The sequence below is a fragment of the Phyllostomus hastatus genome, unplaced genomic scaffold (genome assembly GCF_019186645.2).
Source record: "Phyllostomus hastatus isolate PE091 unplaced genomic scaffold, TTU_PhHast_1.1 phas_scaffold_501, whole genome shotgun sequence".
Classification (NCBI taxonomy): domain Eukaryota; kingdom Metazoa; phylum Chordata; class Mammalia; order Chiroptera; family Phyllostomidae; genus Phyllostomus; species Phyllostomus hastatus.
In genome coordinates this window covers 8,104,316-8,130,202 of record NW_025334033.1, presented here as the reverse complement: position 1 = coordinate 8,130,202, position 25,887 = coordinate 8,104,316, and the positions used below count along the sequence as shown (strand labels likewise).

At 41.7% G+C, this 25,887-nt stretch overlaps 1 protein-coding gene across 1 annotated transcript in view; it reads left to right on the top strand.

The window, feature by feature from the left end:
- Positions 1–12,820, top strand: part of GPR176 (G protein-coupled receptor 176) — an 89,544-nt gene extending 76,724 nt beyond the window's left edge. The window contains exons 2-3 of the mRNA XM_045823735.1: positions 4,663–4,915; positions 9,588–12,820. Of these exons, the coding sequence (XP_045679691.1) occupies positions 4,663–4,915; positions 9,588–10,710 (1,376 nt within the window). The 3' untranslated portion in view covers positions 10,711–12,820. The remainder of the gene's footprint in view (positions 1–4,662; positions 4,916–9,587) is intronic.
- Positions 12,821–25,887: the final 13,067 nt, after the last annotated feature.

Sequence of the window (25,887 nt, the reverse complement as noted above, 5' to 3'; positions counted from 1 at the left end):
GTTTGCTGAGTGTAAAAGTCTCCGTAGTCTTTCTGATTCTTGTTAATTTACTTTGGCTTCCCTCTTGACACAGTCTGAGTTCTTAGGGTTTTCCTTATAATGTAATATTACCTCTAGTTTGCTTTTGATTTTTTTCAGATTTCACTTTTTAGAATGTTCTGGGGTATATGTTTATCTTTCTGTGAAAACATGACCATTAATTTTTTAAAAACTGCTTTAAGTCTCTGGGGAAGTGGCTAGTTTTTAAAGGGTCATGTATCTATTTTCTCAGGAGGATTCTCAGAGGCACTCTACTTTCCAAGGCACTTTTGGAATATTTCATTTTGGTTATTAGTCTTTTTAACACACCAGGATTGTTGCTCTCAAAGATGCATAGCCTATGAACCAGTTGGAAAAAAAAACAGTTACGGTCAAAATTTTCCAGGGTCAGCTCTGGCTGGTGTGGTTCAGTGGATTGAGCACCAGCCTTCGAACCAAAGGGTCACGGCTTTGATTCCGGGTCAGGGCATGTGCCCGGGTTGCTGGCCAGGTCCATAGTAGGGGGTGCAGGAGGCAACCACACATTGACATTTCTTTCCTTCGCTTTCTCCCTCCTTTCTCCTCTCTCTAAAAATAAATAAATAAATAATCAGGAAAAAAATTTCCAGAGGCAAATTTAGTTGGGAAAAAGTTGCCTGGTTAGCTCCTCAAGTTCTGTCAGACACTTTCTGTAATTTGGTGTTAATTAATTAAAGTGTCTCTGTCTTCAACATCAATCATCTTTGAATACCAAGTGTATTGTGTAAGGAGAAATAGTTATTTGTATTTTAGATTAGGAGGAGTGATAGAGTAATAGCAGCCCCAGGAGAGCAGATTGGTACCAACACCATCACCCTCTCCCTCTCGTTCCCCTTTTGGCTTTGTGTGCTGTGAGTGTGCCCCAACCGGGCTGCCCTGCCCACAGCTCCAGCATGGACTACTGCCATGGAATCCAGCATTAGAAAATGTGATGGGCATGTAAAGCGAGGAAGAATGGGAAGAACTTGAATCATTTCTAAGGGGGATTAGATGATTTAGAACATAATCTCAGAAATAAAAAGTATCTTGAGGTTGATTAGTGTTGATTACTGTGTTACTTAAAATACATACTGAGTTATTCTCAGTGCCTTGTAAAACTAAGGAGAATATAAAGTGCTAATGAGATTGAATGATCAGACGTATGGTTGTCTTGTTTTGTTATGTGTGTATTTGTGTGTGTGTATGTGTATGCTCACATGTTTACATGTGTATATGTACAGACACATACCTTTTTTGTGTGTGGCTAATCAGATATTGAGTGTGGGTGCTCCTCTCCTGATAGTTGGGTCTAATTCAGGTTCTTAGAGTCAAATGAATCCATTTTTAAGTGACAAGAGAGAGGGGTGGTTTAGAGAATGGAAAGAGCATAGCCTTCTTTAACTTCAGGTTCTTGACTATTCTGGGTGAGAGTTGTTTTGTAATTTAGTTGTAATCTTTGCTGTGGTTGTGCGAAGAGGCAAGCCTTATTTGCCTATGCCTCCATCTTGGCCAGAAGTCAGTATTTCAGGGTCTTAATAGCAAAAGGGATTAGGTTCTAGGTGCCATTTAGAGTTTTATAAATAAATGGAGATAAAATGTGATTATAGGAATCTCAGATATTTCAATAATTACTAATGAAAACAAGTTTCCTTATTCACAGTGTGGACATCCTAATAAAATGTATGATTTTTTTTAAAGCAATGAGAAGTTACACCTGACATCATAGAGATGGGGAGGGAAAGCTGGGAGAGTAGAGTATGAGGGTAATGACGGAAGTCAATTTAAGTTCAACAGAACCTGCTGTGTGCATGAGAGACCCTGGCCTACAGCCTGTTCCCTCCTTCGAGATGAATTTTTCTGTTTCTTTGGATACTCAAAATATTTTGTTCAGTACAGCCTACTGAACTATAGAGATTGACAGTGATGAAACAAAAAGAAACGCCTATAGGTTTTGATTTATAGCGAAGAAAAATTGTCTTTCTGGGAAGTCTCCCAGTGGATTGGAGACACCCCTGATTTTGTCAGCTGAAGAGACTGTGACATGTACACATTCTTCATGGCAGGTTTCTTTAAGTAGGCTATTTTGTTTTTAGATGGTTACCAGAAGTTAAGTCCAGAAGTGAACTGACACGAGGGAAGGTGCTCCAGCCAGATTCTATCTAATCTTTGCTTCAGTGGGGGAAAAAGAATCCCCCAAGTCAACAGAACCTCAAATACATTTTTATTGCTCAGTCTGTCACCTTGGTGACAGGAAAGCTGGAGGGGCCGGAGGTGGTGGTGTTAGTATGAACAGTTCTTCCACTGAGTAAGTGTGTGTACATATATGTTCACATAACTGGTTTTGTCTCAGCCAGATAGCTGCTAATGTAAGGAAAGTTTGGTAGAAAATTTCCTAGAAACAGCTGGCCTATTTCCCAAATACAGTGGCTATTTTTACTACTTTGTTAGGCAGAGAAGAGGCAGCTATAGAATATTGTGTTTGAAGAGAGACCCTTGACAGTCAGTTATGTCCACATCTGAGGTGCTGAGGCAGCGCCTTGTGGTGACCAGCTACAGCCTTGAGCCCTGCTTCCCCTGCCCCGGTGCCATCACACCCCCTCTGAGTGAGTCTGAGCTGTTGGCTCGGTTCATTGGAGGGCCTTCTCTGGGTGTGTACACAGGAGGCAGCAGTGTCCTTGAGTCATGACTAATTGGCTGAATGGATCTGGCTCCCTCACCAGGTAAAAACTCCACCAGTAGGGCAGGCTGCCCTACATACCTGAAGGCTTATTTTCTGAGATCCTCTAGGGTGGTGGGTGGTGATGGTATAGGTTCTGTTTAGAGGAAGTGTTTCTGAAACTTCAGTTTGGGGGCCAACTGCCCAAATGTATTTGGGGTGCTTGTTGCAAATTCAGGTTCCCAGTTCCATATCTATTAACTGTGATTCACAATGTCTGGTGTAGTAATTCTGATGCACAGTAAGGTTTGGGAAACTCCTGGCTTACAGCATCCTCACATGATGTACCACTACACAAGGGGTCATCTTACTGCAGGGACTTTTGATTACTGTTTGTCCCCTTATCTTACAAATTCATTTATTCAACAGTTATTTATAGAATGCCTGTCGTGTGTCAGATACCGAGCAAGGCAGTGGATTTATAACAGTGAGCAACATTGACATGGTTTTTACCCTCATGAAATGGAGGGAAACAAGTAAATAAATTAATAATTATGATTGGGGCTATAAAGGCCATAGTAGGATGTTATAATAGACTTTAATGGAGGGAGGAGCAGTGAGTATTTAAAGTAGAAAGATGGTTAGAGAAGGTCTTCTTTGAGGAGGCAGCAATTACATTAAGACTTAAATTAAAAAGAAACCAGACAGATGAGGAACATGTTAGGCAGTATAAAAATCTTGTGCAGAGGCACTGAGAAAGGATCAACCTTGATCCTGTTTAAAGGGAAAAGAGGCCAGGGTGGCCGGTGCCCAGTGAGCCAGGGGAAGAAGAGACAAGGGAGATTAGGTGGGTAGGCACCTAGATCACCCAGGCTGTTGAGGACCAAGGGAATGGGTAACAGACTTAGAAAGGTGGGGAATCAGATGTTTGGAAACAGAAGTTTGGAGTTGAGAGGCCTGGTTTGGGACAAGAATGTGGGAGTCACCAGCATTCCAATAGAGAGCCATCCGAACGGATGATCTAATCTAGGAAGAGGCTGCAGAGAGAGGGTGGATGAGGGCCTGGTAAAGAGAGGAGTGGCCTCGACAAGGGGAGGTGGGAAGGGAGGAGGGAAATCGGGGCTGTAGGTCTGCAGAAGCCATGAAAGGAGAATGCTCAAAGAGAGCTAGTCAAATGTGTCATTTCTGTTAGAGGTCTAGAACCGCACAATCCTGGATTTAGTAGCCACTGGCTGCATATTGGCTATTGAGCCAATGAATTCCACTTGAAATATGACTAGTGCAAATTTAAATGTGCTACAAGTATAAAACAAAATGCACACCATGTATATCTAAAACTAATCCAATGATATATGTCAACTATATTTCAATTAAAAAATGCACACCAGACTTCAAGACTGAGTACAAAAACAAGAATGAAACTATTTCATTATTACTTTTTATAGTAATGATTACATGTTGAAATGATAATATTTGGGATATATTGGGTTAAATAAAACACACTCTTAAAATTTCAGCTGCTTTTTAATTTTTAAAAATACGGCTACTAGAAAATTTAAAATTGCACTTGTGGCTTGCGTCCTATTTCTGCTGCAGTTTGTCAACGTGGAAGTCATTTGCAAACTTTGTGGGAGTAGACTGCCTGAGATGAAGTAACACCCAACAAGTTGTTTATCAAGCATCATAACACTAGTAAACACATTCATAATAATGATAAGGCCTATGAAGGGCAGCACAGGATATACCTAAATGAAGTAACTAAAAATTCTTCTAGACTTTTTGAGATGTACATAAGTGATTTAATAATTTCACATAAATAGACAATATAATATGTATTTAAATTAAATTCTTTGAAATCAACTCTGAAATATAGTTTTTCAGTCTTTTTTAACCTATATTTTCCCTTTTTTTGTCTTCTTTCTTTTTATTTAAAATTTATTTTTATTTATTTATTTTGCATATCTGGCCAGGAAACTTCATGGTGTTATGGTCAACTTGCCGCACAACCGTGTTCAAATCTGTCACCAACAGGTTCATTAAAAACCTGGCCTGCTCGGGGATCTGTGCCAGCCTGGTCTGTGTGCCCTTCGACATCGTCCTCAGCACCAGTCCTCACTGTTGCTGGTGGATCTACACCATGCTCTTCTGCAAAGTCGTCAAATTTTTGCACAAAGTCTTCTGCTCTGTGACTATTCTTAGTTTCCCTGCCATTGCCTTGGACAGGTAAGATCAAGTGCCAGGGGCTTGATTTTTTTTAAGTGTATTGAAATATTAGCATCACGAAGCAAGTGGGAAATAGTCATTATTCCACATCTTAGTCAGCCTGTGGTAAACAGAAAGAGAATGAATTGCCAGAACAGACGCCTCACAAGGTTGATTTAACAGCAGCTACAGAAAATAGGACCATTGAGAAAAGATATGACACGGTAGGTCACATCATGAGGATGCTGGAGCAGAGTGGCTGGATCACGGTCGAGCTTCAGCGTGGTTGGAATTGGTGGTGTTTGTGTTGCAATTTGCAATAGTTTGGCTCATCTGATTGGTAATTCCACAGTTAGTGCTTTTTGATGTAAGATGAAAACATTCCGGGAAGAACAAGAGAACAATTCAGTGGTTATTTAACACATGATTAGATAATCCATTTGGACCTGGCCAGATAATACCAGAATCCCTTTGGAGGATTTATTTCCAAGGCCACATATTGGCCTGGTTGTTGTTTTCTCTTCCCATCCTCTTTAAGAGAATGTTCATTTGGAATGAATTTTATATTTTAGCTACTGCTGTCACGTGTAATTTGATCAGGTTCATCAAAGTTAAGTGTAAAGATCTCAGTAATCAACAGCTTCCTGCCTTTTCCCTTTGTTGCTAGCATGTCCTGAATGCATTTGAGATAATGAATTTTAGGGAATAGACTTAAATAAACAAACAAGAAATGAAAAGTATTTTCTGTCCACAAGTACTTTTGATTTCAAGATTTGCAGAGAGGAAAAGTTTCTGAAGGGATAATACTGGCTATTCTGACTTTATACCCTATGATAAGTTCAACTGCATTTTAGATGAATTTGGATTTTTTAAACTCTATGTCCATTCAAAACATACTTCATACCTTAATCACTTATGAGGGTGTGGATTTTGGAACTAGTTTGTGGAGTTACTCCAGCGTCTCAGGCCCAGAACCCTGAGTGTATTAGCTGCCTAGGGTCATCCACATGGAGGGCACAGTCACACAAAGCCCTTGCATACTAGGAGAAGTTGCTGGCTTAACAGAGGGATTCCTGGGACCAGAAACCTGCCTATATAGCTTTCTGGGTGGGTGGCATTGGGCAAAGTGGCCTAGCCTTTTTTTGAGTCTCAGTTTCCTCAACAGAAAGGAAAAGTTAAATGAATTGTTTGTGGCCTGGGCTTGGATAGGTTGCACCAATATTTGCCTCTTTTTCTGTAGGGTTTGCTTCTGATTGGCACATTCAGATCTTGCCATGAGCCACTCTGGCTCTTTGGAATTTTCTCACTAGAAACTCACCATCCACAGTGGCAGACTAGGCAGGTGACAAATGCATGGGCCAGGCTGGGGTTGTGTCTGCATTCGTGTTCATTGGGGTCAGTCACTTAACAGATGCACATAATAGTTGCTTTGTGGCTATCTAGATTTAGTGGGCAGGACTGTTTTCTTAGAAGAGACATCAGAAATCTAGAATTCTATAATTTTCAAATGTTTCCATTTAGTTTGCATTTAAAAATATTATGTGAACCATTCAAATCCTTTCAGCCAGCTGAATGTACACCATGTGATGCCAGTTTGCCATGGGGGGCTTTACAGTAACTTTGCATGACTCTTCTGGAAGCCACAAGAGGCCTTGGAATATCTGGAGAGAGCCATTGCACGGCACTGCCCTATACAATGAAAAGTCAAATTGCATCCTGGTGGGTGCCCTGATGAATTTGGTGTTGGACCGCCTGTGTTTACGGCAGGTGTCCTTTCAGCTGCCCCTTAGCTGTACCACCTGCTTAGTGAGGGTTTAAGTCTTCAGTCCACATTGTGGATTTTTATTTTCTGAAAGTTTTTCTAAACATTTCATTGGGATATAATCTATGTATCACATAAGTGACCCATTTTAGGTGTCCAAGTCAATGAATTTTAGTATCTTTATAGAGCTGTGCAGCCATCACCACAATTGAACTTTAGAATCAATTCATTACCCTAGAAAGAAGCCTCCTGCTCATTACACTCACTCTCCATTCCCACCCACTGGACCTAGGCAACCACTAATCTACTTTCTGTCTCTGTGTGTTTGCTGATTTTGGACCTTTCATGTAAGTGGAATCATACAGTATGTATTCTTTTATGTCTGGATTCTTTAACTCAGCATAATGTTTTCAAGGTTCATTTATGTCGTGACATGTATCAGTACTTCATTCCTTTTCTTCTTCAAGTTTTAATGAGATATAATTGACATACAGCACTGTGTAAGCTTACGGTGTATAGCATAAAGGACTTACATGCATTGTGAAATGATTGCCACAATAAGTTTAGTTAACATCCATCATCTCATACAGATACAAAAAAAAGAGGAATTTTTTTGTAATGAGAACTCTCAGGATCTACCCTCATAACAACGTACTCTTGTTTATTGCTGAATAATAATAGTTCATTATATGGCTCTACCACATTTTGTTTATCCATTTACTAGCTGATGGACAGTTGGGTTGTTTCCATTTTTTGGCTGTTGTGAAAAATGCTGATATGAATCCTGGAAGTTTTTTAAGAATAGGATTCAACAGGAGGGGGAACACATTATTTTGAACACTTTCTGTTATACCTGGAATCAGTGCAATAATAACAGTGAGTTATTTCTAGGCACTTGGGCTTAGAGGGGAAAATATGCTAACAATAAGAAACGCTTATTTTCATTCCATCAGAAAATCTACTGTATATTTGCCATTATTATTTTTAAGGGTAAGCAAGTCCTTTTAGTACAAAAATGAGGCCAGCAGGTTCCGGTTTTATTATTCAGAGATACAGATTACCTGTAAGCTTAAGTGTGGTGTGCATGAAGATGAAGGGAAGACGATCCTTTTTCTCACTGCTTTCTCAGAGTTTTGTTTTCATGGCACTGAATCAGCAAGTTAATTGGGAGGCCATACACTTCCTGCATTATTTTCTAGAGCTGTACACACTAACAGAATTATTTGTAATGAGCCTGCATGCTTGTGTTGCAGTCTATTTACCAATACATAAATAGGAGCAAAAATGACCAGAAGCCTGGGTTGATTATCCCAGTTAGCAAAGAGAAATCAGAGACAGTGGGCTCCTGAGCACGTGTTCATGTGTGGATGCCAGACCATCACATTGTATTTATAGAGTTGTACTTATAGAAAACTTCATCATATTCAGAGAAATAAAATTGAGAGCATGCATAACTTTTGCATTTTTTCTCCTTTTTCCCCCTCCCAGAAAGAGATCTAGAACACATCGTGCTCCACACACCTCCGATCATCCATGGTCTTGTTGTGTTTGCATCGTGTCTCCCCCAGCTGCAGCATTCTCCCCCAGCTGGCCCCTGCCAGGCTCCACCATGGTGCCACCTTCTCTTGACATTTTCCCAGGTGCTCCCTTTCCCATACCTCTGTGCATACCTCTAATAGAGCCATCATCTCCTCATTTATAATTGTTTGCATGCCTTTTTCTTCATTAACTTTAGAAACATTCCTATATGTCCTTTCTTCTTTGTAACCCAGTGCCTGGCATATAGGTGGTGCTCAGAAATCCTTGTGACAGGAAAGCATCTGTGTTTACCTGGCCCCTGGTGTGACTGAATGTTAATAGGGTTGTAGGGTGACTCCAGCATTAGCTGACTAAAGTGAAATAGGCAGAGCTAATCTCTGATAATCACTGTATCGCTGATGGCTAGTGGCAGCCCTTTCCTGACAGAGGTGGCCCTAGGGTCTGAAGAACTACTCATTTTCATCAAATCATTGCTGATTTAGAAACAAGGTCCTTTTGGAATTCTGATTAGGTGGTTATAGAATAATCAAGTTAAGCTTGAAGAAAAAGAAGTTTTATCATGCAGGCGTTTCAGACCTATTACTTGTTTTACTCTTAGGGTTACTAAATGATTATCATTGGAACAATAACTATTGAGCAGGCATAATTAAAAAAAATGTTTGTCCTCACCGGAGGACATTTTTTTTCAATGCTTTCGGAGAGAGGGAGAGAAGAACAGAGAGAGAGAAACATTGGTGTGAGAGAGAAGCATTGATTGGTTGCCTCCTATCTGCACCCGGACCTGGGATGGTAGCGTCCAGACCAGGAGGCAGTGGGGGAGTCGGGGATCAAACCTGTAACCTCTGTTACAGGACAATGCTCCAACCATTTGAGCCACACCGGCCAGGGTAATCAGGCATAAATTTTGTCAGTAGATTTTGTGGAAGGACTTTGTCAGAGTCTGTCCTTCATATTGGGTTCTGCCCCAGCAGCTGTAAAGTTAATATCTCCATACATATACTGCTTTGGAAATGCATACAGACAAATTTCTTTCTGTTAGTGGCTTTGAAATTTGCCCTAAATCTTCTGTAGTGCATGGAAAGTCTTTTTACAAATTACCATTAAATTGAAAAATAGATGTCTTTACAGCAAATGGAAACACCCCTTATATTGCGAACACTCTTTGTGATTAATCCTGGTGGCAATAATTATTAAGCCAGTTACGAATTGCACAGCAAAGTCCTCAAAACTGAAGGTCTGGCTACCTAATTTCCCCAGTGGTTCCCTCTTTCTTAGGCAGAATAAAAGGACTTGACCCTTTTTTCAGTGTCTCCTACTCTTGGTAATATAGATTGCCCTAATTTAAAGCGTTATTTTCTCCTGTGAAATGAATTTTGTGTGTGCATTTTGCAGGTACTACTCAGTTCTTTATCCGCTGGAGAGAAAAATATCTGATGCCAAGTCCCGTGAGCTGGTGATGTACATTTGGGCCCATGCAGTGGTGGCCAGCGTGCCAGTGTTTGCAGTGACCAATGTGGCAGACATCTATGCCATGTCCACCTGCACCGAAGTCTGGAGCAACTCCTTGGGCCACCTGGTGTATGTTCTGATCTATAACATCACCACGGTCATCGTGCCTGTGGCCGTAGTCTTCCTCTTCTTGATACTGATTCGACGGGCCCTGAGTGCTAGCCAGAAGAAGAAGGTCATCATAGCAGCCCTGCGGACCCCGCAGAACACCATCTCCATCCCCTATGCCTCCCAGCGGGAGGCCCAGCTGCACGCCACCCTGCTCTCAATGGTGATGGTCTTCATCTTATGTAGTGTGCCGTACGCTACCCTGGTCATCTACCAGACTGTGCTTAATGTCCCTGACACTTCTGTCTTCTTGTTGCTCACTGCCATTTGGCTGCCCAAAGTCTCTCTGCTAGCGAACCCTGTGCTTTTTCTTACTGTGAATAAATCTGTTCGCAAGTGCTTGGTAGGGACCCTGGTGCAGCTACACCACCGGTACAGTCGCCGTAATGTGGTGAGTACAGGGAGTGGGCTGCCTGATGCCAGCCTGGAGCCCAGCATGCGCTCGGGAAGCCAGCTCCTGGAGATGTTCCACATCGGGCAGCAGCAGATCTTTAAGCCCAGGGAGGATGAGGAAGAGAGCGAAGCCAAGTACACTGGCTCTGCTGACCTCCAGGCCAAGGAGATACCTGGCACCTGCCTGGAGGGCGAGCAGCGGCCACAGTTCGCACCTTCTGTGCCAACTCCAGGGACTGTGGACTCTATATCCCAGGTGGCACCAGCAGCCCCTGTGGAACCTGAGATGTTCTCGGGCAAGTATTCCCTGCAGTTTGGTTTTGGTCCTTTTGAATTGCCTCCCCAGTGGCTCTCAGAGACTCGGAACAGCAAAAAACGACTGCTTCCCCCCTTGGGCAACACCCCAGAAGAGCTGATCCAGACAAAGATGCCCAAGGTAGGCAGGGTGGAGCGGAAGATGAGCAGAAACAATAAAGTGAGCGTTTTTCCAAAGGTGGATTCCTAGGGAAGATTGAAAGCCCCTGGAAGCAGCGGGGAGCTTCCTCACTCTGGCCCACCCTTCACTCTGGCCCTGTGACTTGTATGGTTTCACTGCTGCCCAGAATGGGTTGACTTCCTGTCTGGGCCACCTGTTTCTGAGTGAGAGGGAAATCTACACAAAATCAAATGTCTTCTTTATTGAGGGAGTGTGTGTATATATATACATATACACATGTATATATATATATATATATTATTCTCAGTGGTCCATGTCCTTAGTAAAACCTGTATTCCTCTCTGTGGAGACAAAAGTTGGGCATTATAGATTGGGTTTTGGGGTTGTTACCCCATTTATCTTTTCTAGGGATCTTAGTTCTCTGTGTTCAGCAGAAAATACACAGAGAGGATAGTGTCCATGAGGTCAGAGGGAACAGGGCCACTCCAAGGGAAACCCAGGATAACTGTGGAGTGGTGTGGCCACAGAGAGAATGCCTATTTGATGGACCTAACTATGACAAACATATTAAAATTGTTTAACATCGATCTGTATCTGTAGGGAAGATAGAGGTTTGGCACTTGATGCTTTTTCACACGTTTGGCAGTTTCTCCTGCTGCTGTCGTCCCTTCACTGGGTCGTGCATAAGGAATGGCCCTCTGCCCCGTCTGATGGGCCTGGCGGTGGGGGAGATGACCTGTCCTCGGTCGTCCTGACGTTCTCGGGGCCTCCCTCAGGCCTCAGAGAGACATGTCTGCCGTTTTGGCTGGAAAACACTGCAAGCTCTTTACTGTGTCTTTCCCCCTTAAATTATGTTTTGTTTCTTTCTTCAACAAGTGAGAGAGAAACGTAGGTGGAAAAGACAGACTGGAAAGTCCACACACTGTGATCTCACCTGCAAGGTGCTAGGGAGCCGTCATGAGGAGTGAAGTATGTTGAAAAAATTATCTCATGCAGCCTTTTGGAATTCAGAGGTAATTTTAAAATGCAAAGTTAGTGTAAAGTGGGTCCCCTGGAAACGTCAAGCTGAAACGACTTGACGAGGAAAGGTGAGTCTGCCCAAAAGAGTGGGAGAAGGCTGACAAAAATGGCTCTTGTGAGGAGGACTCCAGACACAGGCTGGCCCGTCTCCTTTCCAGCCTGTGCAGCTGTGGTCTGCCCTCGTTTTGGACACAAAGGAGGGTCAGAACAGGAAGAAAGAGCTCACCGTAAAATGCCAAGGCAACACACAGCCCAGGTGAGCTCTCTGCTTCCTCTTTCCCAGTGAAGTTTTAGCCAGAGCCAGAGTGGATAGAAGAGGGGACAGTGCCCTCAAGTGATTAGACCCTGTGGGCTTGCACAGGCAGTTCAGGGCCACTCTGTGTGTGTTTCCCCAGGCCGAGTTCAAACCACAGATGACACTTCACTCGTACTGAGTACAGACAGTGCCAGCACTGCTTTCCTCTCTAGGGTGTTTGGTTTTCATTAGTAGTAAGTGAGGGAGCCCGTCCAGTGCCTTGCGTGAGCCTGAAGGGAAGTAGGCCTTCTTGCCGCACACTTCCACGTCCCGAAGGCACGGTCCTCACGCGGCCTTTCCTTTAACCCACTGGTCCTTGTCCTTTGGAGGAAGCTGAGGCTGTGTGTAGGAAGTCTTCTTTTCCTGTCTTCACCTGGGTGTGATGTCTTGTAATTCCTGAAGGTAATAAACCCCAAGACCCTTCCCCTGCAGAGGGAATGCCTTCCCCTGTGTGCTTTGTCTCCTCAAAGTGTTGTGTGCGCGCAGCAGAAACCGGGACGGCCACACCCTCCCCGGTGCCTCCTGCCTCCCAGGCCCTTTGTGCATGCCGCCTCTGGCTTCTTGCCCTGACAGTGAAAATGTGGTCCTTCAAGCTTATCTTTCAAAACATTCACAAGTGTTACAACTTTCCTCAAGGGGAAACATAATCTGTCAGAAAACTGTCTGCTTTAGAAGAATCTGTCAAATGTAGCTGCTTTGGTGTTGTTCTGACTATATATATGTACAACAATAAATTCTGATGAGGCAGAATTTGGTAGGTGTTTCTTCTGTATGTTTGAAGCAGATGGTTGACATCTAGCAGTCATTGCCAGGTGTATTTCTATACTCTTTGAAGAATTACATTTTAATAAAAAATTGAAAAGCTTTTTCTGAACTCAAAAAAGGTTGTATGAGCTTTGTGTTTTTTGTTTTTTCTTTTCCCTCAAGTGGTTTACACTGTCTGAATCCCTGTCTTCCTACATGCTCTCAAATGAAAGGTGTTCATTCAATTCATAAATACAGATGCAACATTGCAGGAGCATTTTCTTATATTGTTGCAAAAAAATGAATTCTCAAAGGAGAAAATGCAACGTTTAAATGAATGCTGGAAACACGGGCTCTAAGGCGAGTTGGTGGGAAGACCGCCCCCTCTCCCAGGGAGGGCGGTGTGCCGCCGACATCCGTATTCACGTGCTGGGGTTGACAGCACACAGCGAGGGCCGTGGGCTCTGAGGCCAGATGGCCCATGTTTGAGACCTGGTTCTACCACTGGCCAACCTTATGACCTTGAGCAGGTGAGGTTTCCTCTCTGTGGGTTGGGAGGATGCTCACTGTGTCAGAAGTCTTTTGTCCCAGCTCACACACTTCACCTCTGATTCGGGCCATGTGGTCAGTGGGCGTGGCTGACCGCAGCCGCTCTCTTCCCTGAGAGCACTTGAGGCCTAGCTCCTCTGCCTTCTTCCCGGTGAGAGTTCCCTGGCTCCTGGGTGACCCATGATCGATGGGGCATCGGGACCAGGGGGTAGATGTCCCTCCCTCCTGTCCTGCTGGACAATTCTGAGAGGCATTCGTCCATATTTCAGGAGATCAAGCAGAATTAAGTCCCTGTTGCCCACGATGGTGTCTCATAATGAACCCCTTTATTGACTTCCTCTTCTTTCCCTGTCTGGGCTTCTCTAGCCTCCATTCATGCCGTCAGGGGTCACCTCCCCAAAACAGTACCTAATAAAGCCTTTGTCGCAAGCTCTGTTTTCAGGGGGATCCAAGTGAGACAATAATATACCTCATGGGACAATTGTGAGGATCAAATGGGGTGATCTGTTTTAACATGATGCCTGTCACAGAGTAAACTCTATCAGTGTTAGTGTGTATGTACTACCTTTCTTTTTTAAAGTTAGGGGGCTTGTTTGGAATGTTTTGCATGAAATTATATTAAGCTGGTGTTGTCACCAGTCACCCCAATATTAGCAAATATTTATAATGATGATCATTTGAGGTGGTACACAGTGCCAAAGGACTCTTTGAATCCCTGAAGAAAAAAATAACTAAGCCAGAATATTTTTTTAACCAAACAATTCTCAATTTGAAAAAAAGGGAGAGCCCTGGCTGGTGTAGCTCAGTGGATTGAGTGTGGGCTGTGAACCAAAGTGTCGCAGGTTCTATTCCCAGCCAGGGTACATGCCTGGGTTGCCGGCCATAACCCCCAGCAACCGCACATTGATGTTTCTCTCTATCGCCTTCCCTTCCCTCTCTAGAAAGTAAATAAAATCTTAAAAAAAAAGGGGAGCCCTGGCTGGCATAGCTCAGTGGATTGAGTGCGGGCTGGGAATGAAAGTGTCCCAGGTTCGATTCCCAGCCAGGGTACATTCCTGGGTTGCAGGCCATAACCCCCAGCAACCGCACATTGATGTTTCTCTCTCTCTCTCTCTCTCTCTCTCTCTCTCTCTCTCTCCCCCTTCCCTCCCTAAAAGTAAATAAAAAAAAAAAAACAAAATCTTAAAAAAAAAAAAAAGGGGAGAAATGTTAAAAGAATGTTCAACTTTGCTGTAAACCTGTAAGGCAGACTGTGACTATGAGTGAGCATAATGTACTGTACTGGCAAAGTAATAGGCGAGTGGAGTAACTAAGGGCACGTGTACAAATCAAAGTGGCCCCATCCATGGAGAAGGAACTGTAAGTTAACCACTTGGTGGGCTAAATAACACCTGGAGGTCAGGCACCAGTTTGACGGGAGAGGGGAACGGCTGCTTCATCTCCGTTCTAGGAGCTCGGGCCTCTTGGCAGCCTGGCACCAGGGCAGGGTGGCTCGGTGTGCGCACAGCTGTTGCTGTGTGCGTGGGCTGAGGTGCTCAGGAAAAAGGCTGATTTTAGGCTGAGTTTTGGTCCAGAGAAAGGGTTAATGCTTTCATATATTGTAGTTTATCTATGTAGCTCAAAATGTAAATAACATTATAGCAAAGTGATTAACTTCCCCCAAATAGTTGTAAACATTGTATCAACCTCTTGTGCTATTGTAGAGTCCTGTAGCCAAATGAAAAATGATTCATGGTTAATGACTTCAGGATATGTGAATAGAACAGGAATTGGAATCACAACTAATGCTCAGAGCAGCATCAAAAGCCTGTTTGTGTGAGCTTGAGGCTTTTTAAAGAAAGTTAAATGATCTAAGATTCAGATCCTCCAAGCATGAGGTTTCAGAAGCTAAAATATCTCCTCTTAGCCTCTGATTCAGCCAATGTTTTTCCCCAATTACATCAAGGTGATACGTTGGTAAATATGCAGAATAAAGGCCTGCACACCTTTGTAGAACTGAAACTATTATCTCCAGGATTGTTTTATGTGAACCTGTACAGGTATCTCAGGCATATGTGTTGGCTGTGAAGAATCTTTTTTGCTGTTGTATTGATCAGAATTGAGGATTAAACCTGTCTGCCTCTTAAATTTCTTGCTATATGCTTGTTCATTGTAGTCCATATACAAAAGGTAATACACACAAAAGAGGTACTGGAATGATGTGGTGTACACTTTAAGGCAACAGGTGAGAAAATACAACATACATGGGATGATGCCTTTGAAATATTAACCATGTTCCCTTATGCATCTCATTTCTCTTCCCTCCTTTGCCTTGCTCTTCACATTCACATGCGTCACCTCAGGGAAGGGGTGGGGGAAGGCATTCGTTGTCTCAAGGAAAGCAAATAGTCTGTGACTCCAGTTGTGTATCAAAGCCCAGGTCTTAGGAAAACAGATGGGACTCTTGGGGTAAGCCCAGTGGGTGTTGGATAATGACTGTCAAAAATGGGGATGCTTCTGGCAGCTAGTCGGTGAAGGCCAGGGATGCCACTAAACATCCTACAGTGCACAGAGCAGTCCTCCACAACTAAGAATGATCTGATCCAAAGTACCAATGGTACCAAGACTGAGAAACCTTGGGTTAGCCAGAGGTTTGAGATGCTTTGAGGAGGGTGGGACCATCTCCTTTCAGTAGCAAGATTTCCCTGGAATTGAGGTTAGTGGATGGACTAGGAGCCAGGGGTAAGTGGTAAGAGTGCTGACATCTGTACCTTCTGGACAAAGGGGCCCTGATGCCTCCCAGGCAAAGCCCCAGGGATACAGCAATACAAAGACTTGATTAATTGCAGAGGGAACGTGTGTATGCCCTGCTTTCCAGCTTGTGGAGCCCCAGTGTAACGTCTGGCAGTGTGTTCATGCAGCCAGGGCCTCACAAGCTGGGTCTTGAAAGAAAAAGAAAGCTTCAAGCCCAAAGGTTCAGGTGGACAGGAAGGATGGGTTGCTGGATCAAATAGGGGCAAGAGGTGACTGTGTAGGCAATGACAACAGGGACAGATGTTTTCACACACATGCCCCACAGTACCGTGTGGTATAATGAGAGAGAGAAGGAAACCTTGAATGTCAGGTTATTTCTATTATCCCATCATCTCAAAATGAAAATCGAGCTATAGCAATCAATAATAATAAAAGATTTTTTTCACACTGAGTTTTTGGATTGAAGCAATTAGTTTGTACTCAAATGTGGATTGGGGAATTAGGCTTTAAATCCCCTTTCAACTCTGAAATTTTATGCTTCTGTAGCTTATTATGATTATTCTACATACGAATACATGTTTATAAAAACTCTTTTATAGTTTATTTTGCCTTTCTCCTAGTAAAATTCTCATTTCCCCTTCACATTTTTTTTTATGGAAGAAATGTGGTGTAATCAGGTTTTATATTATATTGTTCTGAGGTCCATGTGGAATGAAACTCTGGCCTTCTGTCTGCGGTTGTTCCTCTCAGAGGAAACTCTATGATTATTTAAAAGACCAATGATGAGAGGTACATTTTTCAAAACTCAGCTCTGGAAGATAATACTAAGACTCTAGCAGTTTAATTAATTAATTAATTTGGCTCTTTTTATTTATTTTTTACAACTTTTTCAATTACAGTTAACATACAATTAGTTTCAAGTCTATACCCCAGTGATTAGACATTATATAACTTACTAAGTGATCATCCTAATAAATCTTGGACCCATCTGGCAGCATACATAATTATTAGAATAGTATTTTTTAAGGATTCTATTTATTGATTTTTTTCAGAGAAAGGGGAAGGGAAGGAGAAAGAGAGGCAGAGAAACATTGATGCATGAGAGAGTCACCAACCGATTGCCTCTGCCACACGCCCAAACTGAGGATGGGGACCACACCCCATGCATGTGTGTGCTCTGACCTCGGAATCGAATGTGGGTGACCTTTCACTTTGCAGGAGGATGCCCACCCAACTGAGCCGCACCAGCCAGGGCTAGCATAGTACTGACTATATTCTCTACGCTGTACTTTGTACTCCCATGACCATTCTGTAACAATTTGTATTTCTTAATCCCTTCACCATTTTTACCCATCCCCTCAGTCCCCCTCCCATCACAGTGTTCTCTGTATCTATGTGTCTGTTTCTGTTCTGCTTGTTCATTTATTTTGCTTTTTAAAATTCAATTATTGATCTATATTTATTGCCATTTTATTGCTCATATTTTTAAATATTTTTTCTTATTCTTCTTCAAGAAACTTTTTAACATTCCACATAATACTAGTTTGGTGGTGATGAACTCCTTTAGCTTTTTCTTGTATGGGGAGCTCCTGATTCTAAATGATAGCTTTGCTGGGAAGAGTAATCTTGGTCGTAGGTCCTTGTTCTTCATCACTTTGAATATTTCTTGCTAGTCCCGTCTAGCCTGTGAAGTTTTTGTTAAGAAATCAGCTGACAGTCTTATGGGAACTGTCTTGCAGTTAAATAACTGCTTTTCTCTTGCTGCTTTTGGGATTCTCTCTTTTGTCTTTAACCTTTTGTATTTTAATTAAGATGTGTCTTGGTGTGGGCCTCTTTGGGTTCATCTTATTTGGGACTCTGCACTTCCTAGATTTGTTTGTCTATTTCTTTCACCAGGTTAGGGAAGTTCCCCTTCATTATATTTTTCAGATAGGTTTTCAATTTCTCTCTCTCTCTCCTGGCAACCCCATGATGTGAGTGTTGGTATGCTTGAAGAGGTCCCAGAGGCTCATTGCACTATCTTCATTTTTAAAAATTCTTTTTTCCTTTTGTTATTCTGACTGGATGCTTTTTGCTTCCTTATATTCCAAATCACTCATTTGATTCTCAGCTTCATCTACTCTACTGTTGATTCCCTGTAAATTGTTCTTCATTTCAGTTAGTGTGTCCTTCATTTATGACTAGTTCTTTTGATGCTTTCTATGTCCTTTTTCACACTGTTGAAGTTCTCACTAAATTCCTTGAGCATCCTTATAACCATTGTTTTCAACTCTATATCTGGTAGTTTGCTTGCCTCCATTTCATTTAATTTTTTTCCAGAGATTTCTTATCCTTTCATTCAGGACCTCTTTATTTGTCTCTGCATTAGGGAAGTGTGGCTGCTTCCCTATGTTTGTTTCTATGGATTAGGTAGAGTCGCTATGCCTCCCGGACTTGGTAGAGTGGCCTTGGGTAGTAGGTGTCCTGTAGGCCCAGTGGCATAGCCTCCCCAGTCTCCCAAACTCCGCACTCCAGGTGTGCCCCTGTGTAGGTTGTGTGCACTGTCCTGTTGTGGTGGAGTCTTTGTTGCTGTTGGCATCAGCGGGAGGGATTGACCCCCAGGCTGATGGGCTGTTACTACAGCAGAGGAGCTGCTTTGTAGGAGCTAACCCTAAGGAGCAGGATTTGCTTCAGTGGGACTTGCATGCTCACTGAGTCTGTTACTTGAATGCGTTACTTGTGAAGGTGGTAGGGTTATAATCCCACGTAGTCTGAGGGTGTCAACTGAGTGCACTGGCTCTGGGGCTTCTCGGGAGGTGCCCTGCCTGGGCCACCAGCTACAGGGCAATGTTCAGATGCCCACTTCTTTTGCTGAGCTTGGAGGTGCCCAGGAGAAGCCACACTTCCATTACTTTGCAATTATATTGTCTTTAATCTGATGAAGCTACTGGATGTTGTGCTTCAACAAAATGAGAGTATAAACCCTGAAAGTCCAAAAAACAGGGAACTCATTTAGGATATAGGCCAAGGAAACTCCTAGGAGGAGCGTGGAAGGAAATCCCAGGATGATATGCAGTAGGCCTAAAAAGCAACCAGTCCTGAGAAAAAGAGATAGAAATTCCTTTAGGAGGGAGTTCTCCTAGAGAAGAGTGTAACTGATAGAGTACTTGACCTGGTGCAGGGAAGTCTTTGGGAGATGAGGGAAGAGTTAGCAGTGGGTACAAGGAGCACTAAATGAAGGCAACAATGAGGCTATATTAACTTCAGGAGAAATGAAAGGTAAGAAAGAAAAAATGCTTGATAATAGATTATAATTTTTAGAAGTGACAACATTTGTGTGGGTATATTAATCTATACATGGAATGTTGATTTAATAAAATATTGTAATGATATTGGAGAGGAGAAGTTGAGGGAATGATTGTGCAAGAGAACAATATCCTCATTTACTGTAATAGGTTGCAATCAAATTATATCCAAAATAGATAATACACAAGACAGTGGAACACACATATTAATTAGAATGTGGAGATGTGTGAATGCCAAAAGAGCTAAAATTTTTGCAGGTCCTTGTCTCTGGGACTGTTTTTATTTATTTATTTTATTTAAGCCCTCTGTTCTATTTTAAAAGAATCTACATGTATAAAAAAAAATTAACTTTAAAAAGCTCCTGAATTTGATGCAATGCACCATCAGACTAAACAAAAGAAAAATAAGGACATGTGCATAACTAAAGGGAACTGAGAAAACAAGGCAATTTAGGCTTTTAGGCTCAGACTAATCAATGACTTTTTCTGATATGCTCAACTGATGTCAATTTATTCAGATAATTCCTTTGATTTGGTTGTATGAACTAGGCAATTGTAGGCTGTTCTGAATTCTATTTTTCTTCCATATCCTCTCAATAACCAAGGAGAAATATTTCTTCTTTCTTTTTTTGTGTATTAAAGCACTTTTAATTTTATTCCTACTTTTTATGAGTAAGTTTAATTTAAATGATGTTAGCTTGCTTCAGAAATCTGTTTAGAACCCCTAATGTAATATTTTAGATATATATGTATAAAATATTGAGTTTAATGAATTGAAATATACTGGAATTTTTATTCATTTACTTATTTATTATTTATGTTTTCATCTACTTAAAAAATACCTATAGTGAATGCCAAAAAAAAGGGGGAAAAAGCAAATTCAAAAAAGTACCTTTGCCTTAACTACTTCAAGTCATTAGAATGTTACTTAGGAGATCTTAATTTTAATTTATAATACTCTATGCCTTAAAGTTTACTCCCTTGGTAGCATTTGGCTTCTCACAGTCTGCTTTGTATTTATAGATGATGTTTCACTGGAGGATATTAAAGCACAGCACACGGACTTTCTGTAGGAAATTATATGATCTCTCTTTTGCAGATGGGGAAACTAGAAGCACAGATGGCCACATCATTAGCCCTGAGAGATGGAGCAAGTTAGAAACAGAGCTAAAAACAGTACACCAGGAATTAAAGCCCATTTCCCCCACTGCACCCAGAGTGCTGATGATCATTATCTTCTATCGTTATTATGACTATTTCTGAATACCCACTTGGCACATATTATTAAACTGTACTGGGGACTGGATTAAAATTCTTAATGCCTGGCAGCTGTCTTTCTCAATGTTATTTCCCAAATTTCCTTCTGTTTCATAATTTCCAGTTTTGTTATAAAGTCAGTGGGCTCAGAGTAAATGTTAAGAAATGCTTAATGGGATGCTAAGATTAAGATCATTGGGCTGAGAGGACTCACAGGCATCGCCTTCTGCCCCACGTCCTGCTTCTTAATTCTGCACCAAGATTGCCCTTAGGTTAATTTAAGAGTCATTGACATCAAATCACTTTCGCCAATTGCCCATGCTCCTTCAGGGTCACTTGATATTCTTGCAAATCTATGAACTATTAACAAGATTCATTCGTTCATAACAGTAAATATTGCATTTAATACACACTATTATAATGGAGTATGAAGTTGTCCCTGCCCTCTGGACAACCGAGGGGAGAAAAAAAACTTCACAAGAGATGGAGAGTAGTGAATGGCCAAGTGCTGACAAGAAGTGCTGAAGTAAAATGAACATTGTATTTCTTTGAGATCATGTCTTCCTCAGCATTTTTGTTCGATGGATGGCATGGTTTTTCTTTAAATCCAGGAAATTTCTTTCTCCATAAAATGCTCATTTACCTCATGAGTCAGAGCATCTGGAATCTGGAGGGTCTTAGCCTAGTCATATCCCACCTCTGTAACTTAATATGAGGAAATCAAGGCCCAGGAGACTATGTGATCTTTTTTCAAGACCTTGGACCAGAAGTCATGATTTAAAAAAATGCCTAATCCATAAACACGATGTGAGGAGCAGAAACCAGTCCTTTTAAGTGTCTGTTTCATGCTGAAATTTAAATAATTCAGTAGGTAGTAGGTTGAGAAGATTAAAAAAGTATTTTCTAAGGCCTTCAATTTTCTTCTTACTAGTTATTGTGAATGGGTAGGTATCTAGTGCTTGGCACTCAGAAACCCCTCTTACTCCTGACACAATATGATTTTATATATATATATATATGAACTATATATATAAATCATATATATATATATATGATTTATTTAATACTCGAGATTTGAAAGAGAGAGAAACATCGATGTAAGAGAGAAACATTTATTGGTTGCCTACCATGTGCACCTGACCAGGGATTGGACCTGCAACCTAGGTATGTACCTGACTGGAATTGAACCCACAACCTTTTGTTGTGTGGTATGATGTTCCAACCAACTGAGCTATATGGCCAGGGCCTCCTGACACTTTCTGTCTGAAACGAGTAGAGGTAAGAAGCTGGAGGGGATTCATGTGACCAACTAGCTCCCACCCCTGTCAGGATCTCTGAACAACTAAGCATGAGTAAGAAAAAGAATTGAAAAGTTCACTTGTCCTTAGATAGCTTGCTAGAGGATTTGACTCAGTACATGACCAACAAAAGGTAGACAAATGAATGCATGAGTGCAGGCTTACCACCTGAATAGTAAATTCCCATAAATTTGGGCCAAGGTAATGATCTCTAGATTCATAACAAAAAGTAGTTGGCAACTTTCACAAAAATACCAAGTCATCTGTAGCAAAACATACAAGATAAATGAGGTTTTAATGGATGACAGATGTGACTTGAACCTGATAATTTACTTCTTTCATTTTCCAGCATAGATTGGAAGGCTGCTTTTATTTGAAATAGAAGTCTTCATTTTATTACCACTGCAGTGAAACATCCAGTATGGAATCTGAAGAACATTTAAATTTTTCTATAAAGTAAGAAGAGTACTTGGGAGTTATCTTCCCCATTATTTAATAGATGGGCTGGTAAATGGAAGCTTGAAGTGAAGAGGCTTGTCCTAGAATCAACAATTGAGTGGGATACAATCACAAATCTGAAAACCTAAGCCGATGTTCAGTTCATTCTATTGTGTCATGCTATTAAAAAAGGGCATACCTATTGTGGTTTTGCTTTGTTTCATTCTTTGTAGATTGCAGAGGACAAAACAGATGGCTGTCACCATTGCCCAAATGTTTCTAAGCAGACAATTCTTGCTGCTCAGACTGTTGAGCAGGTGCTTTTGTGCTGGTATGAATACTGTTGCAGTTCAGGCTGGAATACACGAGCAGATCGTTTCCTAAGAGAGCCCTGCCTGCTGGAATCAGATAATCACAGAGTCTCAGAGCTGCAAGTAAGCACAGAAACCTTTAGCCAATTTCTTATTTTACTAGATAAAGAAACAGACTGAGCCCTGGCCGGGTAGCTCAGTTGGTTAGAGTGCTGTCCCGATAGGTCAAGGTTGCAGGTTTGGTCTCTGGTCAGGGCACAGAAGAAGCAACCAATGAATGCATAAGTGAGTGGAACAACAAAGCAATGTTTCTCACTTTCCCTCTCTCTTCTTTCCTTTCTCTCTAAAATCAATAAATAATTTTTTTTAAAAGGAAAAGATTGAGAAAAGTTAAGACACCAGGCCCAAGTCAGCTCTTAGCAGAGACCAGATGAGAAACCAGGAATGCATTTTGATTTAACAAATCCTTTAAAATGGTTTTGTGTGTCGATGTATGAGTTACATAACACATTTCGTGCCAAATTAGAGCATTGATTTTGAATGTTAGGATAAAAATGAAGGAAAAATAAATCAGCCTCGAGTCAGGTGTTAAACAAGAGGCTTGGATGATCAAATAAGAAAAAGATTTAAATAAGAAAGCCAATAGTCATCAAAATGATTAGTTCCTAGTCTGATAAACACATTATATGTTCAAGTGGAAACATTACTTTGACCTTGAAATAAGAAACAAGAGGTGTGAGCAGTGAGGTGCTAAGCATGCCGGGACGGCAGCCTCACCGCTGACTACGAACAACCCCGGTGGCTGTCAGCCCATTTCTTCTCCGTCTCTCTGCCATGTCGCCTCTGAGGGGAATAATTTCTCTGCCTTGCTGCTTAACACCTTTGGTTTGTTTTGAATGCAGTTCTAATATGCTGTGTGAATTGCTTTTTACTTCTTTCACTTTGTGTTAAAATAAATATAAAGGTTCATGTAATGGTCAAGATTTATATAACTTACATACTAAAATCATTTTAGCACATAGATCTAGAGATCAATTTAAAACAAAAAACAAACAACTAAAACTCATACAGTAACAGAGACCTAGGCTTGATACAGAAGGTTGAAATTGGAGACAAGCTTTCCAGGAGGTTGAAGCATGAAGCATGACACTCAGTATATGGGCCTGTGCAGAAACTGTGGGTGTCAGCCTAAGATCGATCATCGCAGTGAAATTACTAAATTTCTCTTTAGCCGTTGTGCACAAGCGGAGTCTCATCCATTCCTTTGGCAGGAGCAAAGAGCCAGGAGTAGAACACCATAATCTCAACTGGTATCAGCAACGGGAACTGCAGCTAGCCCCGGGAAGCTTCTGGAAACTCTCATTTCTTTGCAGGTAAAGAACTGCTGCAGGCAACTGAATTATGGAGCCATCAACTATAACGAGAGTTAAGCAGTTTGTCACTGTGAGGGGATTCTCTGAGGAAGGAGGAGAACGGTTTCTGCCTTTCTGGTAAGAACTGACTCACTTGGCGGAGCCGATCTCTTGAGGGCTGAACTGAAATGATAAAACAAAAGAAAACAAAACAACAGAAAAACCACTACCAATAATAGAAACATCTGGATTTTAGAAGGTATCTTTATTTTCTTGTATGTACTTCACTATCTTTTTTTTTGTAGATTTTATTTATTTATTTTTAGGGCGGCGGGAGAAGTAGAAACATGGGTGGGTTACCTCTTGCACACCCCCACCTGGGGACCCAGCCTGCAACCCAGACATGTGCCCCAACTGGGTGGGAACTGAACAGGTGACTTTTCAGTTCACAGGCCGGCACTCAATCCACTGAGCCACACCAGCCAGGGCTATTTCACTGTCTTTAAAAAGAAACAAGACTTTATTACGTTTCTGGGCCATAAACGTATAGCTGCTCTGTCTGTGTGTGGGCGTGTGCTGTTTTTAAGTCTCTCCACAGTCACCGGGCACGATCTCCTTTTCTCCGCACAGATACATCCTGTGAACGAGGTACGGAAGGTGGCATGACAATGCATAGGCCAACTCCTTCCACTTACAAAATTCAGAAGATACCATTACGTGTTTGGACTAATGAACACTGAGAAGTCACAAGCTTTTCCCTCCTGATTTTTAAAATGGGGACACCCTCCGACTAGCCTTTGATTCTATGTAGCACTTCAAAATAGAAAGAGGAAGGAAAAGTTTCGGAATCCAGCCGTTGGGAAGGAAGAAGAGCCTTCAATTTCTAGCTTACTACTTACACAGGAAGTACTGGGTGTCTCTCTTCCGCGCCCGAGTAGCAGGGCTCCAGGGGTCTCCACGGTGTCTGTCAAGAGCAGCGACCTCTTCACCGTTAATCCTTTAGAACACAATTTGAAGTCACTGTTTTTAAGAGCATGTTCTTGGTTCTCCTGCACCAGAATCATAAAAGTACTTGTTAAAACACAGATTCCTGGGCTGGACCCCAGACCTACTACATCAGGGAGCAGACTAATATCAACATTTTAAATACCACTGAAAAGATCCTTATGGGTAACAGAATCTGAGAGCCCATTTTTAGCAGATTTATTACATAGTTTTTTAAGTACTGAAAATGTACTAAAAACACTCTAAGCACATACTAAACTTAAAATGCATTTTTATTTGACTAAAGATAGGATTACCTGTTCCAAAACCTGATTTTTGTTCTTTATGGTTTTTTTTTTTTTTTTTTTTTTTACTTTCCTGTTCATGAGTCTTGATGCGGATGATATTTTGGCCAACCAAGATTGGGAAGTGTGGGAGGGCGTGCAGCTGGTGTAAAGGGGGCAAATGGAATAAAGCACAGACTTCTCTTTAAGTCCGTGAGGCCTGCAATCTCTCAAAGTCACTAATGGTATTTGGTATCAGGTGTTTATAATATGTACCAAGAGATTTAAAAAATTCATTGTGTTTTTGAGATCTAATTTTCACTTTTCCTATTTATATAGCTATTTAAAGATGTACCCAAGTGCAGCTCAGACATACAGAATATTTCCGTTCAGTGGTTTCTTGAATCACACCTAAAATCGAAGCGAAGTGAGTTTCTGGAAGGGTGGCTGCAGTTTTGCCTTTAACAGAAGACAGCCAGCACCATCTAGTGGATACAAATAACCTCTTTTCTTGAATTCAGTCCAGTGAGGAAAAGAGAGCAGTCTTGGAACTCGGGTTGGAATCTCAGGGTCGTTTCATTTTGAAATACTTTGGAAAAACTACTTAACGCCTCTGTGCTCTGCTTCTTAACTGTGAACCTGGATAATAATAGTGCTGCCTCATCAGATGTTACGAAGTGAAATAATGCATCTAAAG